Consider the following 19,905-nt stretch of genomic DNA (forward strand, 5'->3'; position numbering starts at 1 on the left):
AGATGTTTGCTTGTGTGTTGTGTGCTGAGGGGACTGGTGAGTACGATCTAGCAGTATGGGCATTTGAGATCATCAGAGCAGCTGTGAAGAAACTACAAAAAGATTTGGTGGCTGGGGTGAGAACTCTGATTGTGGGCGGTAGCCATTTGGCACTCATTGTAAGTGTGCTCGAGATAGTAATTTACAACATGTATGCATTGCATCATCAAAGTGAAAATGAAAAAGAAAACTGAATCTCTAACACGTTCGTCCACTTCCTTGTTTTCTTGATTGAACACTTGCAGCCGTGGTTCTTCGACTGGATGAACTTCGGTGCAGATAATGTTGAGCCGCACACTGTCCCCCGCATCAGCGTTTACACCGGGGAGATATGCAGGAGGCTGATATATCTCACAAGGGAATACCCCTCTGTTTTTAGTGTAAGACCTGGTAAAAAATTAACGTAATTTCTGTCCATGGAAAATGTGAACTAACACATAAAAAATTTGTTGCTTCACGTGTGCAGACCAAGTCTTATGCGAGCCTGGTGGGATCCTGCGACATCCAGGTAAAAAGAAACAAGCGTTAGTGATTTCCATTGAAAAATAAGAGAGAGCTTGTCAACAGATCAGAATAATGTATCCTATGGTACTGAAACAATGCTCTGTTTTCGGGTGGGAAACAGCTCAACTGGAAGCGCTGCGGGCAGTTCAGGGTATCATTGCAGCAAACCAACAGGCTGCCATGGATTGTTCCATAGAGGAAGGCGATGAGGATCCCAGGGTTGAATGCGAGGACGATGAGAAGCGCAGGGAATGCACAGCTGCTAAAGGTAAATGGGCAGCAAAAGAGAGTTCAGAAAGCTCAAGCAGCGACAGTGATGACGAACCAATCGGCCCTAGTGTCCGACTAGGCAGAATGTTGGAATGAGCTGACATACGAGGTTTGCATCGTAGCACTTACCATTCAAAAGATATCACACACTGCTAATAAGAAAAGAACGAGGGACGATGAGTAACTAATGTTTTTTAAAATGTCGTTGCAGGAGAAAACATTGATCCACCAAATCCCAATGCCAGCTTAAGAATCAGCAATGATGTCTGGAATGCCCGCGTTACAGGCAAGTATTGACAAAAAAAATTGCATTTACCATTATCATTTCCGAAAAGAAGTTGTGATACGGAGCTTCAACATGATGGTATTAACATGCAAGCCCGCGTAGCATGAACCGCATGCGGGCACGTCTGCAGCCTAGAATTGGTGATCAAGACGCTGGGGGGAGTGTAGCAAGGGGAACTGCTAGAGATCCATCTATGCTACGTAGCAGGGGAGAGACCATGAGAGCAGAGCTGACAGAACTTGAGGCCCAGGCGAAAGCATACCTAGAATGTGGGTCTAATGACATTTTTGAACAAAGTAAATTTCATTTGTGGTAGCGACACGGGTTGCGCTACAAATAAGGAATTTGTACGATTCTGAAAATTATTCATGTGTGTAACAGATGCGCAAATCCATGGAATTTTCCCGCATAGGGAAGGAACTTCTAATGATGATCCAGTGATTGTTGACGAGGAGAGAAGTGAGCGTCTAAGGTCCTTATCTGCGGCTGCACTTGCTGTTGTGGAGCAAGCTATGGATAACCCAGAAGTTTTCGAAGGTTTGTCATACAACACAATGCATAAAGTTGTCTTGTTTTGGTCGTGACATGAAACATAGTAGGGAAAATTGTTGGGGAACGTTGCAGAAAACAAAAAATTTCCTATGGTTTCACCAAGATCCATCTAGGAGTTCATCTAGCAACGAGTGTTGGATTACATCTACATACCTTTGTAGATCACGCGCGGAAGCGTTCAAAGAACGGGATGAGGAAGGCGTACTCGACGTGATCCAAATCACCGGAGATCCTAGCGCCGAACGGACGGCACCTCCGCGTTCAACACACGTACAGTCAGCGTAACGTCTCCTCCTTCTTGATCCAGCAAGGGGGAAGGAGAGGTTGAGGAAGATGGCTCCAGCAGCAGCACGACGGCATGGTGGTGATGGAGCTGCAGTACTCCGGCAGGGCTTCGCCAAGCACTATGGAGGAGGAGGAGGTGTTGGAGAGGGAGAGGGAGGCACCAAAGGCAAGGGTGAGAGGTCCTCCCTTCCCCCCACTATATATAGGGGGCCTAGGGGGGGTGCCAGCCCTAGGAGATCCAATCTCCTAGGGGGGCGGCGGCCAAGGGAGGAATCCCTCCTCCCCAAGGCACCTAGGAGGTGCCTTCCCCCTTCGGGACTCTTCCCCTCTTGAACCCTAGGCGCATGGGCCTCTTGGGGCTGGTGCCCTTGGCCCATATAGGCCAAGGCGCACCCCCTACAGCCCATGTGGCCCCCCGGGGCAGGTGGCCCCACCCGGTGGACCCCCGGGACCCTTCCGGTGGTCCCGGTACAATACTGGTGACCCCGAAACTTGTCCCGATGCCCGAAATAGCACTTCTTATATATAATTCTTACCTCCGGACCATTCCGGAACTCCTCGTGACGTCCGGGATCTCATCCGGGACTCCGAACAACATTCGGGTTACTGCATATACATATCCCTACAACCCTAGCGTCACCGAACCTTAAGTGTGTAGACCCTACGGGTTCGGGAGACATGTAGACATGACCGAGACGACTCTTCGGCCAATAACCAACAGCGGGATCTGGATACCCATGTTGTCTCCCACATGCTCCTCGATGATCTCATCGGATGAACCACGATGTCGAGGATTCAAGCAACCCCGTATAAAATTCCCTTCGTCAATCGGTATGTTACTTGCCCGAGATTCGATCGTCGGTATCCCAATACCTCGTTTAATCTCGTTACCGGCAAGTCACTTTACTCATACTGTAATGCATGATCCCGTGACTAGACACTTGGTCACTCTGAGCTCATTATGATGATGCATTACCGAGTGGGCCCAGTGATACCTCTCCGTCATACGGAGTGACAAATCCCAGTCTTGATCCGTGTCAACCCAACAGACACTTTCGCAGATACCCGTAGTATACCTTTATAGTCACCCAGTTACGTTGTGACGTTTGGTACACCCAAAGAACTCCTACGGTATCCGGGAGTTACACGATCTCATGGTCTAAGGAAAGGATACTTGACATTGGAAAACTCTAGCAAACGAACTATACGATCTTGTGCTATGTTTAGGATTGGGTCTTGTCCATCACATCATTCTCCTAATGATGTGATCTCGTTATCAATGACATCCAATGTCCATAGTCAGGAAACCATGACTATCTGTTGATCAACGAGCTAGTCAACTAGAGGCTTACTAGGGACATGTTGGTGTCTATTATTCACACATGTATTACGATTTCCTGATAACACAATTATAGCATGAATAAAGACAATTATCATGAACAAGGAAATATAATAATAATGCTTTTATTATTGCCTCTATGGCATATTTCCAACAGTCTCCCACTTGCACTAGAGTCAATAATCTAGTTACATTGTGATGAATCGAACACCCATGGAATTCTGGTGTTGATCATGTTTTGCTCTAGGGAGAGGTTTAGTCAACGGATCTGCTACATTCAGGTCCGTGTGTACTTTACAAATATCTATGTCTCCATCTTGAACATTTTCACGAATGGAGTTGAAGCGACGCTTGATGTGCCTTGTCTTCTTGTGAAACCTGGGCTCCTTGGCAAGTGCAATAGCTCCAGCGTTGTCACAGAAGAGCTTGATCGGCCCCGACGCATTGGGTATGACTCCTAGGTCGGTGATGAACTCCTTCACCCAAATTGCTTCATGTGCTGCCTCCGAGGCTGCCACGTACTCCGCTTCACATGTAGATCCCGCCACGACGCTCTGCTTGCAACTACACCAGCTTACTGCCCCACCATTCAAAATATACACGTATCCGGTTTGTTACTTAGAGTCATCCAGATCTATGTCGAAGCTAGCGTCGACGTAACCTTTTACGACGAGCTCTTCGTCACCTCCATAAACGAGAAACATTTCCTTAGTCCTTTTTAGGTACTTCAGGATATTCTTGACCGCTGTCCAGTGTTCCTTGCCGTACTTTGGTACCTTCCTACCAAACTTACGGCAAGGTTTACATCAAGTCTGGTACACAGCATGGCATACATAATAGAACCTATGGCTGAGGCATAGGGGATGACACTCATCTCTTCTATATCTTCTGCCGGGTCGGACATTGAGCTGAGCTCAATTTCACACCTTGTAACACAGGCAAGAACCTCTTCTTAGACTGATCCATATTGAATTTCTTCAATATCTTATCAAGGTATGTGCTTTGTGAAAGACCTATGAGGCGTCTTGATCTATCTCTATAGATCTTGATGCCTAATATATATGCAGCTTCTCCAAGGTCCTTCATTGAAAAACTCTTATTCAAGTAGGCCTTAATGTTGTCCAAGAGTTCTATATCATTTCCCATCAAAAGTATGTCATCTACATATAATATGAGAAATGCTACAGAGCTCCCACTCACTTTCTTGTAAACACAGGCTTCTCCATAAGTCTGCGTAAACCCAAACGCTTTGATCATCTCATCAAAGCGAATGTTCCAACTCCGAGATGCTTGCACCAGCCCATAAATCGAGCGTTGGAGCTTGCACACCTTGTTAGCATTCTTAGGATCGACAAAACCTTCCGGCTGCATCATATACAATTCTTCCTTAAGGAAACCATTAAGGAATGCCGTTTTGACGTCCATTTGCCATATCTCATAATCATAGAATGCGGCAATTGCTAACATGATTCGGACGGACTTTAGCTTCGCTACCGGTGAGAAAGTCTCATCATAGTCAACCCCTTGAACTTGTCGATAACCCTTAGCGACAAGCCGAGCTTTATAGATGGTCACATTACCATCCGCGTCTGTCTTCTTCTTAAAGATCCATTTATTTTCTATGGCTCGCCGCTCAACGGGCAAGTCAGTCAAAGTCCATACTTCGTTTTCATACATGGATCCTATCTCGGATTTCATGGCTTCTAGCCATTTGTCGGAATCCGGGCCCGCCATCGCTTCTTCATAGCTCGAAGGTTCACCGTTGTCTAACAACATGATTTCCAAGACAGGGTTGCCGTACCACTCTGGTGCGGAACGTGTCCTTGTGGACCTTCGAATTTCAGTAGGAGCTTGATCTGAAGTATCTTGATCATCATCATTAACTTCCTCTCTAGTCGGTGCAGGCACCTCAGGAACATTTTCTTGAGTTGCGCCTTTTTCCGGTTCAAGAGGTAATACTTCATCAAGTTCTACTTTCCTCCCACTTACTTCTTTCGAGAGAAACTCTTTCTCTAGAAAGGACCCATTCTTGGCAACAAAGATCTTGCCTTCGGATCTGAGGTAGAAGGTATACCCAATAGTTTCTTTAGGGTATCCTATGAAGACGCATTTTTCCGACTTGGGTTCGAGCTTTTCAGGTTGAAGTTTCTTGACATAAGCATCGCATCACCAAACTTTCAGAAACGACAGCTTAGGTTTCTTCCCAAACCATAATTCAAACGGTGTCGTCTCAACGGATTTCGACGGAGCCCTATTTAAAGTGAATGCGGCAGTCTCTAAAGCATAGCCCCAAAAAGATAACGGTAAATCGGCAAGAGACATCATAGATCGCATCATATCTAATAGAGTGCGATTACGACGTTTGGACACACCATTACGCTGAGGTGTTCCAGGCGGCGTGAGTTGTGAAACTATTCCACATTTTCTTAAGTGTGTGCCAAACTCGTGACTCAAGTATTCTCCTCCACGATCTGATCGCGGGAACTTGATTTTCCTGTCACGTTGATTCTCAACCTCACTCTGAAATTCTTTGAACTTTTCAAAGGTCTCAGACTTGTGTTTCATTAAGTAGACATACCCATATCTACTCAAGTCATCAGTGAGGGTGAGAACATAACGATAGCCACCGCGAGCCTCAACACTCATTGGACCGCACACATCAGTATGTATGATTTCCAATAAGTTGGTTGCTCGCTCCATTGTTCCTGAGAACGGAGTCTTGGTCATTTTACCCATGAGGCATGGTTCGCACGTGTCAAATGATTCATAATCAAGAGACTCTAAAAGTCCATCAGCATGGAGCTTCTTCATGCGTTTGACACCTATGTGACCAAGGCGGCAGTGCCACAAGTATGTGGGTCTATCATTATCAATCTTACATCTCTTGGTACTCACACTATGAATATGTGTAGCATTACGCTCGAGATTCATTAAGAATAAACCATTCACCATCGGAGCATGACCATAAAACATATCTCTCATATAAATAGAACAACCATTATTCTCGGATTTAAATGAGTAGCCATCTCGTATTAAACGAGATCCTGATACAATGTTCATGCTCAAAGCTGGTACTAAATAACAATTATTGAGGTTTAAAACTAATCCCGTAGGTAAATGAAGAGGCAGCGTGCCGACGGCGATCACATCGACCTTGGAACCATTCCTGACGCGCATCGTCACCTCGTCCTTCACCAGTCTCCGCTTATTCCGCAGCTCCTGCTTTGAGTTACAAATGTGAGCAACTGCACCGGTATCAAATACCCAGGAGCTACTACGAGTACTGGTAAGGTACACATCAATTACATGTATATCACATATACCTTTTGTTTTGCCGGCCTTCTTGTCCGCTAAGTATTTGGGGCAGTTCCGCTTCCAGTGACCACTTTCCTTGCAATAAAAGCACTCAGTCTCGGGCTTGGGTCCATTCTTTGGCTTCTTCCCGGCAGCTTGCTTGCCGGGCGCGGCAACTCCCTTGCCGTCCTTCTTGAAGGTTTTCTTACCCTTGCCTTTCTTGAACTTAGTGGTTTTATTCACCATCAACACTTGATGTTCCTTTTTGACTTCTTCCTCTGCTGATTTCAGCATTGCAAATACTTCAGGAATGGTCTTTTCCATCCCCTGCATATTGAAGTTCATCACAAAGCTCTTGTAGCTCGGTGGAAGCGACTGAAGGATTCTGTCAATGACCGCGTCATCCGGGAGATTAACTCCCAGCTGAGTCAAGCGGTTATGCAACCCAGACATAGTGAGTATGTGCTCACTGACAGAACTATTTTCCTCCATCTTACAGCTGAAGAACTTGTCGGAGACTTCATATCTCTCGACCCGGGCATGAGCTTGAAAAACCATTTTCAGCTCTTCGAACATCTCATATGCTCTGTGTCTCTCAAAACGCTTTTGGAGCCCCGGCTCTAAGCTGTAAAGCATGCCGCACTGAACGAGGGAGTAGTCATCGGTACGTGCCTGCCAAGCGTTCATAACGTCTTGTTCTACAGGGAGAACAGGTGCGTCACCCAGCGGTGCTTGTAGGACATAATCTTTCTTGGCAGCTATGAGGATGATCCTCAGGTTCCGGACCCAGTCCGTGTAGTTGCTGCCATCATCTTTCAGCTTGGTTTTCTCTAGGAACGCGTTGAAGTTGAGGACTACATTGGCCATTTGATCTACAAGACATATTGCAAAAAAATTAGACTAAGTTCATGATAATTAAGTTCATCTAATCAAATTATTCAATGAACTCCCACTTAGATAGACATCCCTCCTGTAATCTAAGTATAACATGATCCGAGTTAACTAGGCCGTGTCCGATCATCACGTGAGACGGACTAGTCAACGTCGGTGAACATCTTCATGTTGATCATATCTTCTATACAACTCATGCTCGACCTTTCGGTCTTCTGTGTTCCGAGGCCATGTCTGTACATGCTAGGCTCGTCAAGTCAACCTAAGTGTTTGCATGTGTAAATCTGTCTTACACCCGTTGTATGTGAACGTTGGAATCTATCACACCCGATCATCACGTGGTGCTTCGAAACAACGAACTGTCGCAATGGTGCACAGTTAGGGGGAACACTTTCTTGAAATTATTATGAGGGATCATCTTATTTACTACCGTCGTTCTAAGTAAACAAGATGCAAAACATGATAAACATCACATGCAATCAAATAATAATAGTGACATGATATGGCCAATATCACATAGCTCCTTTGATCTCCATCTTGGGGCTCCATGATCATCTTGTCACCGGCATGACACCATGATCTCCATCATCATGATCTCCATCATCGTGCCTCCATGAAGTTGCTCGCCAACTATTACTTCTACTACTATGGCTAACGCGTTTAGCAATAAAGTAAAGTAATTTACATGGCGTTTCTCAATGACACGCATGTCATACAAAAAATAAAGACAACTCCTATGGCTCCTGCCGGTTGTCATACTCATCGACATGCAAGTCGTGATTCCTATTACAATAGCATGAACATCTCATACATCACATATATATCATTCATCATTCATCACAACTTTGGCCATATCATATCACAAAGCACTTGCTGCAAAAACAAGTTAGACGTCCTCTAATTGTTGTTGCATGTTTTACGTGGCTGAAGTAGGGTTTTAGCAAGAACGTTTTCTTACCTACGTGAAAGCCACAACGTGATTTGTCAACTTATATTTACCCTTCATAAGGACCCTTTTCATCGAATCCGCTCCAACTAAAGTGGGAGAGACAGACACCCGCCAGCCACCTTATGCAACTAGTGCATGTTAGTCGGTGGAACCGGTCTCACGTAAGCGTACGTGTAAGGTTGGTCCGGGCCGCTTCATCCCACAATACCGTTGAAGCAAGATAAGACTAGTAGCAGCAATAAAGTTGACAACATCAACGCCCACAACAAATTGTGTTCTACTCGTGCAAGAGAACTACGCATAGACCTAGCTCATGATGCCACTGTTGGGGAACGTTGCAGAAAACAAAAATTTTCCTACGGTTTCACCAAGATCCATCTAGGAGTTCATCTAGCAACGAGTGATTGGATTGCATCTACATACCTTTGTAGATCACACGCGGAAGCGTTCAAAGAACGGGGATGAGGAAGGCGTACTCGACGTGATCCAAATCACCGGAGATCCTAGCGCCGAACGGACGGCACCTCCGCGTTCAACACACGTACGGTCAGCGTAACGTCTCCTCCTTCTTGATCCAACAAGGGGGAAGGAGAGGTTGAGGAAGATGTCTCCAGCAGCAGCACGACGGCATGGTGGTGATGGAGCTGCAGTACTCCGGCAGGGCTTCGCCAAGCACTATGGAGGAGGAGGAGGTGTTGGAGAGGGAGAGGGAGGCACCAAAGGCAAGGGTGAGAGGTCCTCCCTTCCCCCCCACTATATATAGGGGGCCTAGGGGGGGGCGGCCCTAGGAGATCCAATCTCCTAGGGGGCGGCGGCCAAGGAAGGAATCCCTCCTCCCCAAGGCACCTAGGAGGTGCCTTCCCCCTTCGGGACTCTTCCTCTCTTGAACCCTAGGCGCATGGGCCTCTTGGGGCTGGTGCCCTTGGCCCATATAGGCCAAGGCGCACCCCCTACAGCCCATGTGGCCCCCCGGGGCAGGTGGCCCCACCCGGTGGACCCCCGGGACCCTTCCGGTGGTCCCGGTACAATACCGGTGACCCCGAAACTTGTCCCGATGCCCGAAATAGCACTTCCTATATATAATTCTTTACCTCCGGACCATTCCGGAACTCCTCGTGACGTCCGGGATCTCATCCGGGACTCCGAACAACATTCGGGTTACTGCATATACATATCCCTACAACCCTAGCGGCACCGAACCTTAAGTGTGTAGACCCTACGGGTTCGGGAGACATGTAGACATGACCGAGACGACTCTCCGGCCAATAACCAACAGCGGGATCTGGATACCCATGTTGGCTCCCACATGCTCCTCGATGATCTCATCGGATGAACCACAATGTCGAGGATTCAAGCAACCCCGTATACAATTCCCTTCGTCAATCGGTATGTTACTTGCCCGAGATTCGATCGTCGGTATCCCAATACCTCGTTCAATCTCGTTACCGGCAAGTCACTTTACTCGTACCGTAATGCATGATCCCGTGAACAGACACTTGGTCACTCTGAGCTCATTATGATGATGCATTACCGAGTGGGCCCAGTGATACCTCTCCGTCATACGGAGTGACAAATCCCAGTCTTGATCCGTGTCAACCCAACAGACACTTTCGGAGATACCCGTAGTATACCTTTATAGTCACCCAGTTACGTTGTGACGTTTGGTACACCCAAAGCACTCCTACGGTATCCGGGAGTTACACGATCTCATGGTCTAAGGAAAGGATACTTGACATTGGAAAACTCTAGCAAACGAACTATACGATCTTGTGCTATGTTTAGGATTGGGTCTTGTCCATCACATCATTCTCCTAATGATGTGATCTCGTTATCAATGACATCCAATGTCCATAGTCAGGAAACCATGACTATCTGTTGATCAACGAGCTAGTCAACTAGAGGCTTACTAGGGACATGTTGGTGTCTATTATTCACACATGTATTACGATTTCCGGATAACACAATTATAGCATGAATAAAGACAATTATCATGAACAAGGAAATATAATAATAATGCTTTTATTATTGCCTCTAGGGCATATTTCCAACAAAAATCTGATGGCAGGCATATGTGATCAAGCTAGAAGACTTCTTTCAAATGTTGGAGCTGACGGAGGCGCCGAAGGTAACAAATAAAGAAGACCGATCATCAGCGTTGTTGTTTGCATATTTAGTGTTCTGATTCTGTAATAATACTGCTTGTTTTATTTAATATTTTCAATTGTGACTATGCATATGCTGGAGCAGACAAACATGCATTTGGCAACAGCAGATCCAATGGTAACAACCAAGAACAGATACACTGGGCAGAACTAGAGAGGGACAGCCAAGATGACCAACATGAAAATGAAGGTGAAGCTGCATGGGATGTACTAACTGACGGCAAAGTTAGGGACAAGAACTGGAGGGAGCTACTGAATGCAAGCCAATAGGCGGCTGCAAACCTGTCTCCACTCGCCGCCAACGGTGAGCGTATGGTCAGCAGGGGACAGGACTCCTTGCGTCGTAACGAGGGTATAAATTGCTGCCATACTAATATGTTGTAGCCATTCCCAAGCATAAGAAAAAAGACAGTCTGATCTAATGTCAACTATTTCCCGGTGTTCAGATCTAGATGATGAGTTCTTTGGGGGTGCATCATTGGCAGGTACTGACTATTCTGGTGAAGAAGATGAGTCAACGGGTATGGTCCTACTAAGACAATACTCCAACGTTATTATAAATTAATATTTAGTAGAAATGATCATGGAAAAAATCTGTGTTTTACAGAATTGGATGACGAATTTCTGGCAGTAGCATCGCAAGTCCCAATCGACTACATGGACGAAGCTGAAGCATTGAATGGTGAAACAACTATGCCGGGATTGAATAACTTAAATGATTTGCTAGCTGCCCTGAACACATGCGTCTGGTGGATCGCGTGGATAGGAGGTTTACTTCGGAATTTTAGCAAAATATATGTACATGACTACATGATGAATTACCAAAGCATTAATACATCGAAACAAATCAGGAGATGTTTAAAACTAACCTTGTTACTACGTGTCAAACAACAATACTTGTGGTTGGTAGCGCAAGGGCAGGAGATGCTGATGATGAAGACCCCCCCATCAGCGGCCCTATATTGCTGGGTTGGCACGGTGTTCCAGATGCACCAAACTGTCCAGCAGATATGGGAGAGCAGCGTTCCAGGCAGCGTCGAAGGGCCCGTCCACATGGATTAGATGTTCCAACAACATGTCGGCCTGGTCCTTCCTTCCAACATGACAACGGAGGTAACAAAATCACTCAAAAGAAAGCTTGATCCCAAAACTTTTGCTTTTGTGGCTCATGAGTAGAACGAACATCATATGGATGTGTCCTGTAGATTCGGATGATGGTGAAGCTCATAGACATGGACTGCAATCTGTGAATGATGGGTCAGCCACATGCTTACAGCAAGCAGTGATCACGTATCTTCATGACTGTGATGCTGCCAAAAATGGTAAAACACACACAGTAGCTGCGGACATGACCGATACAGACGAAATGGGTGCAGCAGTGGACCAAGTCGCTCGAGCAGCAAATGTGGTGGTTGAGCAAACCAGAACCAATGAAAAGACGGCTCGTCCAACTGTGCTAGATGTGCAAACATACTGCAATCCTGGTCCTTCTTTCCGGCGTGACGAAGCAGGTACTTCAACATGAATGTTTGTACAACTATATATCTTGGTAAACCTTTTGTACCCACTGAGAAAAATATGTGTGCTGCAGATGGCGCCGACGGTGAGGCTCGTGCACAGGGTTTTGCTTTAAACGGGACTGGCTCACTGACTAACTTCCAACAAGTTGTCCTCGCTTATCTGAAAAAATGTGGGATTAAGCACACTGTGACACACAGCAGCAAGAGACAACATGAATCAGCAGGGACTGGTGTGGTAGGTGAGCAAACATCTTCAAGGAGGCATTGGGGGGATAAGTACCCGCTGTCAATTGGGTTGAACCATTCCCATCCCTATCCTGAAGCAATTTCAAGGTTCAATGCTAACATGACTGCCTGTGAGGGTGGGATTTTAAAGAAGTAAGCTAAAAGCGGATACAATTCATCGTTTATTGCTTTTGTTTAACAAGAAAACATCGATGAGAAAGAAAGAAAGAAGAAAAAGAACATTTTAGAATTTCCCAAAAAAAACTCTACTAACTACTGGGACTTTTGCAGGAAATGGGTTAAGCACTTCCATCCAATTTTGGCGGTCGCGTCAGGACAAGACATCAAAGATGAGTTGACACCAGGGGGAGGTGACCATGAATGTTTGGAGGTGTATTCAACACATGCTACGTGAAAAGGATAATGGAATATACGGCGAGTGGCTCGACAGGTTCAGGGGGCTATTCGACCCACGCTTCGTTGTAAATCACAACATATGTGAAAAATGTGGACAAAGAATTAATGTTAGCACCACTGATTGTTTTGCTTGTTGGTGAGGAATAACGCATGTTGTGTGTGGCATTTACATTTTCAGGAAGAGGTTTGCAGGGATGACGGTGAAACGGACTGGGATTACATAGAAACTATGATGAATTCAGAAGTAATTGGATATAGGATTGATTGGCTGAAGAAGGTAAATTTATTCTGATAGTTATTGCAAGTAAAAAATTGCGTCGCTTCCTGTGGCTAAGCTGAAGTTCTTATTCTCATGGTGTGAACGATGATAGTTTTGGTTCCCAGTTGATTTTATGGACTGCTGGTCAGTGTACCTTCTGGACAAGGATGAAAAGACGGTGATCGTGCTTGACCCAACCGAGACCGATGTCATGGATGAGATGAAAATTAAACACGAGAGCCATGCAAAGAAGTTCCAGCGAAGGTTATGCTCTCTATTCAACAACTATTTCGGCAACAGGTTGGTTGAAACAGATGGTTGGAAATTCCTCTACCCATTGGTGGCGCAGCATGAACCGTGCAGCAGGTGCGTGTCACATAAACCCCAGAACATCCCGTTCCGCAGAACACACAAAATCGTGCCTTAAATTCAGTAGCACCACATATGGGGCAATGTGGTGAGCAGGATAAAATTTATAATGTTGATAAGTACGGTTTGTTGTCTGACAGGGAATACAGCGGAGTGTACATCACACACTACTACACAGACTTCACCGGGTTGTACCTCCGTTCAACACTGAGCCAGGTTGGTGAACCTTATAATTATAGGATCATATTTTTAGACGCATCAATTTGTTGTGAAAAGTCTACAAAGAGATTGTAAAACCTAGTTGGTTCCGATGTCGCCATGCAGGACCAGATTGATGGTTTGCGTGCAAAGCTCGCCTATGAAATTGTGACCATGAAGGGGAACAAGGGAGACGTTCCGGAGTTCGCATACGACATGATCATAGATTGATGGCCTGAAGATGAGCATGCAAGTAGGGCCCTGGGGAGACCGACTCCAGGCTCGGCAGATCTTTTGTCTATCCTCGTGGTATTAGTAGTTGCGCAGCTGAAGGACTAAGGTTTCATTTTGGATCGCTCGAAAAACCACTAAGGCGCAAAATAGTAGTTTTAACCAGCGATGTAACCCCTAAGTATGACCTTAAGACCTATAAGCTTGTGTCTGACAGAAGTGCGAACGACTGCTTGTCCTGGGCAAGTGAAAACTTATCACTATCACTTTGTGGCTGTTGGCAGTCGTTTTGCGTGCGGCGTGATTAGAGAATTTGATAGGTCTTCACTAGTATTTGTTTGTGAAAAACAAAGTAGGCGGATCAGTTTAACGAAGCGATTTACCTAATAATGAGGATGTCGTTTGTTGGTGGGGAAAGTTCCTTCAGCATAGTGATTGGCCATGATTTCCATAGTCGTGTTCCCTTATTGTAGACCTGCCATTGCAGTCTAATAGAAATTGTTAGTAAAAATTAAATACTCAGAACGTTTAGAAGCCAGAAAAACATAAGTGTAAAAAAATACAAATGAAAGAAGATTCTATGGGCAGTTGAGTTTGCTAGATTTATGAACCCATGCAGTCTGTTAAAAAAATACAACGTTTTAAATACGTGTAGGTGCTCGAACTTTGAACTTTTCAGGCGACAAAGTCACTCAGTTATCAAGTAGAAATGCATCCTCATTTGGGGAAATGCTACGAACGGTTGCTACATACTGGATTGTTGTCATATGAGATTATTTGGTGAGGAGTAGACAAGATCATGGTTAAGCGGTCAAACTGTAAATTTTACAGTTCTGGATATATGGGATGGGGTGAGGGGGCGTGATGCAGGAAGCTAAAAATACATTGAGCAGAACTTCCATTTTCGTTCGTTGAAGCTATTTCCCAAACCCTTCGTCCATCTATCAAAAGCTGGTTTCCAGAGTACATGTCATATGGACCTTGTTGTACATAAATTGATTGGGTGCACAAATTTACAAACGCCGATTTGAGAAAATCGGATCCTTAAGTTGGTACATAAACAGACATATAAGTGAAGAAAAATACAGACGAAGGAGATTTTGTTCGGCAATTATGTTGGATAATTTTGTAAAAAAATGTTGTCCATGTAAGGAAAAAACAATTCAAACTACCTAGTGAGTATGAGTTCTGTGTTTCAGTACATAAAGAGGATCGATTTCCGATTGAAAAGCCATTTTCCGTTTCGGTAGGACTTACAAAACAAGTGGTTCATACTACATTCCTAAAACAGATTTTTTGATGAAAACCTGCCGAATACCATGGTTCACACATCTACTGTGGCGTTTACAATACTCGATAGATCATAGAGAAAAAATAAAAAGCAAACCGAACATCTGAGCGATAAACGATGCGTTATGATACACCGAAATCAGTAGTAGATACATATTCATTCGGACGAAGCAGTTCCCACAACCCGCTGTCCCTCTAACCGGACTGGTTTGACCCAAGCCAGGAGTCGGTGGGTGCTAGTACCGTCCACAGAGCCTCATGCGCCAACTTTGAAGAATTGCCCTGAAGTTTGACACACTCATGCAGGGCCTGCCTTTTCGTTTTGCCGACATTGTACTGTACATGTTGGTAGATTGTTGTTCGGTTTATGGTTGTCAGCCACAACAAGGGAAATATAACTGAGCCATTTGTAATGACTCTGCATGACTTTGGGAAAAACATCGGTAAGAGTAGACGGGTTTAAGAGAATGGACCTACCTTGGTTAGAGGGATCTTCAGCTTCTGGCCGTCGTAGTGTCGGGCGATGTGGAGCACGCACGCGCCAGTTTCTTGTCTGTTTTGTGATAGACAAAAATGAAAAAAAAGGTAAATATAAATTGATGTATGGGAAAAGTGATGAAAGTTCCTGTAGAATTAGGGGGTGAGAAGGCTACATACGTATCGAAATTTTCCTCAGCTACAACGGGGTATTTGGTCGCCCACTGGCCGTCTTGCGTGGGCCAGCCAGCGTAGTACTCGTTCAGGCATTGGAAAAGAGCGTGATGAAGCTTCCAAGCTATGAGTTCGTGCTTGTCTTTTGTTGCGTCGCTCGGACCTCCTCCTCTGGTGAGAGGGTCAAGCACGTGGAGCTTCCTTGACAACATGTCCCACATCAGTATTATCCATCCATCCTCTGATGGTATTGGCAAGAAGAACTGAGCAGAGCACAATGAAAGGTTTAGCTACAAGGTAATTTATAGGTTTATATGTATGCCACAAGTTGGTGCACAATAAACGTCGAAATCATATGAACTGGAAGTAGATGAGCTGAGCATGGATGTAATTAAGTTCACGAGTTGGGGTGTACCATCTGGCAAGAGGTTATGTCATATGGGATCTCGTTGCCAACCAACTGCTTCTGGATCGAGATGTTCGTCAAATATTCATGGTCCGCAAGGACAATGGTCTGGAAAAGGGTGAATGCATAAGAGGTCAGGGGTTGAACGATAAACTTGGAGGAATAGCTGAGAGAGCATGCACGCAGTAAGCAAAGGACCAAGATGAAAAAATGGGGGCATCTAGGCAAGACAGAATTACGGCAAATTCAGGTTCCATATTGTGCCTCCAGTTCATGTATGGACACTTTGAATTCGCTTCCTGGTCGGACTGGGAATACCTCCTCATGATTATAGAAACAAGCTCGTGGTGAAGGTGCTGCATCCCGACAAGCTGCTCGCGCAACGCCATACCGGTAACGCAGATCAGCCGTGGACTGTCATGTATAATGCAGTACATATAGTTCATTCAGCGAATTCAAAAGACAACGGGTTAGAATGTAAGGGTGCTAAATAATGAGCACGGCTGGACCTGATGTAAATACTGAAAATTCAAACGGTGGGATAAAAATGAATAAGTTGAACGGGGAACACCTCTGTAGGTCTTGCGTTGGCAGCTGTGTGAAGTGGGCAACAATAAGGTCGGTTGTTGGCATGTGTGGCGGATGTGGCACAACACCGTTCACCCATGGATCGGTTGCAAATCCATGCTGGAATATGTATTTCCGCTTGTGTAGATTGGTGCAGCACTGTCAAAGACAGTAAATGGAGTGTTGACTGGAAGGTCTGCGTACATTTGAGCGATGGACATTAAAGTGGACTTGAAGTAATTGAGCGCATTGGAAGATGCTCGCGAGGAGGATTTCTTGCTATTTGATGTAGAATCATGCGCATCCATGGCGCGCTTGCGCATACCGGCTGGTGGCAGAGGCGACGTAGCTGGAAAAATACAAGATAATCAAAAGATTAGAGATGTTTCTGGACGAGGTCCTCCTTCTGGGTGGGAGTATATAAAAAATTTCCGAGGATAATATATTGCAGGATGTCATCTGACCTTCGCAATCAGATAGCTCAAGCCTTTGTCCCTGTATTTTTCCTGCTACAAGCGTCCTAAAGCGTACAGACTTGGAGGTGGCAGGGAGGGCTAATGGATGGCGGCAATAACAGAAACAAATTAATGACTTGTGCATGTGAAGGCTACAAATGACATTGTCTAAACTGATTAATTTTGCTTTTCCTGACCTGACTCTGGACACTCAGTGAAACCCCGAGCGCGACAGCACACACAACGATTTGTGACTGATTTTATTACTTTGTCTGAGAACGTGTAGAAGCCCATTTGAAGCCCATTCTTTGCTTCCAACAGGGCCTGCTGGATTTTGTTGGTGGCTTGGGTCAAATGCATAATGCCTCTCGCGTTGTGCTGTTTTAAAATCATCGTGATCTCGTCAGCTACCTGCGATAGATTGAATGGTGAGGACCTGGGGATTTACCATCAGTGGTAACTGATGTCGAAAATTAATGCATAAAACACTTAAAAAGGAAGCACATACTAGATGAGGATACTTGTCCCGTAGATACTTTGCAAAATGAAGTGGCCCGGGAGCGGGACCGGTAGGTGTTAAAACCTCTGTTTGCCCATGCATTACAGGAGTTGTGTTTGGGGGGTGTCCTGCCATCGGCATGCCGGAACGCCTAGTAAGCCTGTTGGTGGTTGCAAACGGCGGAGCTGATGGCGGAAACTTGTGGCGTGTGTAGCATACTGTCGAAGCGTCTCTCAGCTGCATCCGCAAAAAATAATATTGGTAAAAATGAGACAATAACTGGCTGTGTGAATTCAGATAAACACACAGCGTTGGTGCAAAGGAGATTTCCTGCATACTCAAGCAGAAAATAAGTAAAAGCTCATCTTTACATTGGCATGCGCGTAGGAGGTAGTTCCTTTAACCGGGTCAGCAGCCATGGCAAGCATTCGACGGAAGGACTCGGGATGAAATTCTGGTATCCTGGGGAGCACACTGTGCGACTTACTGAAAATGCCAAGGTCGAGGTTGTCAAGCAAAAAGACCTGCAAAACCACGACGACGTTGGCACACACCATGTCAATTCATGCATGGTTGCAAAAATGAAACATACCTACAACAATTGCAAAAAAATGAAAAAAAATGAACTTGCCTGAAAAAAAGATGACAACCAGTTAGGTTGGTCGATAGATTGTTGGCCATCATGTCTCTCTTAAGCTTCTTCACTGCATCGAGAAGGTGCTTAAGGACATACTCACACCAGTTAAATTGATCGATTGATTCAATGTTTGCTATGGCTCCCCAAAAGTCAATGGTCGTGTAGTTGTGCTTCGTGGTTGGAACTAGCACATGATCCATAACGAATATCACAAATGCGATCTGGAAACAATCTTTCTCTAGTTTGCTTGAATTCTCATTGATGTCACGCATCAGAAAATCTTCAGCTGCCCTCAAGCTGTGTACTCCAGTTTTGTTCATCTGAAGTGTTGTCTTTATAAAATGAACAGCCTCAGGATTGATGTTTGCATCCCTCCCCTTGACACTACGGTGGCCGCATGGGATCCCAAAAACCTTGTAGAAATCCTGTGGGTAAAACTTAAGAACCTTGTTGTCCCTCAATTTAATCTCCCTGCGGCTGACGCTAACTCTGCTCATAATCCACGCGCTCGTCTTCAGACTCAGCTTCTGTAGTGCTGGCAGCTTCAGCATACCTCCAAACCCAATCTGCTCTACTAACCACTTCTTGTAGTCATCAAAAGTCTGAATTACACTGACTGCATGCTTCAAGGAGATGCGTGATGTTGGCGTGGGTGGATCTCCGGGCACAGCGCTGGAGGATGACTCGTCCAGGTCGGAATCATCTCCGACGGCGGCTGCGCCCGGGGTGTCGTTGCCACAACCATCTCGCTGCTCGGCGCGGCTACCAGACTCGGATCTATGGTCATCCTACAGGGGGCACACGAAAAAAGGGTACACAAACAGCAAATGTGTCATATCTGGGCGAGATGCATGACACACTGACTATAGTACAACATGAACAGAGAAAACATAATATGGGAGGGAGCGTACCATGCTGTTGTGAGTACGAATAGAGTACTGCCTGGCAAAGAGGAGGGCAGCGGGGCGGATCCCTCCCAGATGATCTGCAGCTCGCCGGCGGCCGTCTTGGTCGGTATGGTTGACGATATGACTGGATCCGTGGAGAAGGGATGAAATGCAGCCGCCCACCCACCCACCGCCGCTCGGGTGAAATGACGTGTTTGCCCCTTCATAATTAGAGTCAGTGTGTGGTTGGGGGCATGGGCAACATGCTGGATGTGCCGGCTCGTCATCTACAAAAATTACGGTCGCCCATATTAACATTAGGAAAAAAACTGAACGAGGTGGACGCGTAAATGCGGTATCGAAAACCACTGGACCAAGAGATCGTGTAGCGCAAATTTCTTCATTATGGTCTACGGAAACTATAGAATGCGGTGGCGCAAACATTGCTCAATCTGGGATTCAGACAGACAAACGTCATTTTAAGAAGATCTTCATTACCAACTACTGCGTTCCATATAAAATACTAATAAACATAATAGCGACAGTTCTCTTAAACGGGATTGGCGAGGGGCGAAACAGGCTTAGCGGTAGAGGGAGCCACCCTTGGTTACAATTAGTCCAGCCTAACCTAACTACCACGCAGTAGCAACACTTTAAGTTAAGCAAAGTACATAGCAAGCACGACCATCAGGACGGCAACGGTGAGCAAGATGTTGACAGTAG

The 19,905-nt window shown here is 45.5% G+C and overlaps 1 protein-coding gene across 1 annotated transcript; it reads right to left on the reverse strand.

Moving 5' to 3' along the window:
* Positions 1-354: 354 nt before the first annotated feature.
* LOC125524875 (uncharacterized) lies at positions 355-19,363 on the reverse strand. Its single transcript, XM_087532237.1, has 13 exons — positions 19,207-19,363; positions 18,290-19,083; positions 18,030-18,182; positions 17,427-17,595; positions 17,030-17,053; positions 16,709-16,863; positions 16,377-16,551; positions 16,147-16,245; positions 15,738-15,994; positions 15,558-15,633; positions 15,324-15,416; positions 14,174-14,265; positions 355-534 (listed from the first exon to the last, which is right to left on the reverse strand). Exons 1-13 carry the CDS (start codon positions 19,207-19,209, stop codon positions 438-440), a joined length of 2,187 nt encoding a protein of 728 aa, XP_087388363.1. The 5' UTR covers positions 19,210-19,363; the 3' UTR covers positions 355-437.
* Between the last annotated feature and the right edge of the window lie 542 nt (positions 19,364-19,905).

This window comes from Triticum urartu, chromosome 7A (assembly GCF_056163025.1).
Source record: "Triticum urartu cultivar PI428250 chromosome 7A, HENAU_Tu73, whole genome shotgun sequence".
Lineage (NCBI taxonomy): Eukaryota > Viridiplantae > Streptophyta > Magnoliopsida > Poales > Poaceae > Triticum > Triticum urartu.